Here is a 795-nt window from a genome sequence, read left to right on the forward strand (position 1 = left end):
CTGGTCCTGCTTGTGCATATGTCAATCTTAACATTTGTGCAAATGGCAGTGAACAAGGTAAGAGTAAATTCCATAATTTGTATGACTTTTTTTTTAAGTTATATTTATGGATGTGAAAAAACAACCCAAAAAAGTTATGGATGTTTTTAAGGGAATTGGAAGAATTATTTAATCATATTTAATAGATAAATTTTTCTTAATTGTCATCAAAATGAATTCACTAGGCGAGATGCAGTGGCTCATACCTGTAATCCTACCACTTTTGGAAGCCAAGGTGAGAGGATTGCTTGAGGCCAAGAGTTCAACACTAACCTGGCCAACATAGTAAGACCCTGCATCAATTAAAAAAAAAAAACGGCCAGGCGCGATAGCTCACACCTGTAATCCTAGCACTTTGGAAGGCCGAGGCAAGTGGATTACTTGAGGTCAGGAGTTCAAGACCTGATCAACATGAAACCCCGTCTCTACTAAAAATACAAAATTTAGCCAGGCATGGTGGCAGGTACTTGTAATCCCAGCTACTCGAGAGGCTAAAGCATGAGAATTTCTTGAACCCGGGAGGCAGACATTGCAGTGAGCTGAGATCGCACCATTGCACTCCAGCCTGGGTGACAAAGCAAGACTGTCTCACCAAAGAAAAAAGAAAGAAAAAGAATCCACTGAAGTCAATGATTGGACTTACGCTTGTGGAAGCATGAAACAGATATAGTTTTCCCTATTCCTCCTGCTAAATACATCTAAACACCCTGGACATGATAGATAAAAACAAGCATAAGAAGACTCACAGATGTAAGG

The 795-nt window shown here is 39.7% G+C and overlaps 1 protein-coding gene across 1 annotated transcript in view; it reads left to right on the forward strand.

Annotated features, from left to right (window-relative positions):
* The window catches only part of LOC105516862 (isoleucine--tRNA ligase, cytoplasmic-like), a 77,764-nt gene that overhangs the window by 52,918 nt on the left and 24,051 nt on the right, over positions 1–795 (forward strand). The window contains exon 12 of the mRNA XM_011949209.1: positions 4–57. Within this exon, the coding sequence (XP_011804599.1) occupies positions 4–57 (54 nt within the window). The remainder of the gene's footprint in view (positions 1–3; positions 58–795) is intronic.

The sequence above is a fragment of the Colobus angolensis genome, unplaced genomic scaffold (assembly GCF_000951035.1).
Source record: "Colobus angolensis palliatus isolate OR3802 unplaced genomic scaffold, Cang.pa_1.0 Scaffold292, whole genome shotgun sequence".
NCBI lineage: Eukaryota > Metazoa > Chordata > Mammalia > Primates > Cercopithecidae > Colobus > Colobus angolensis.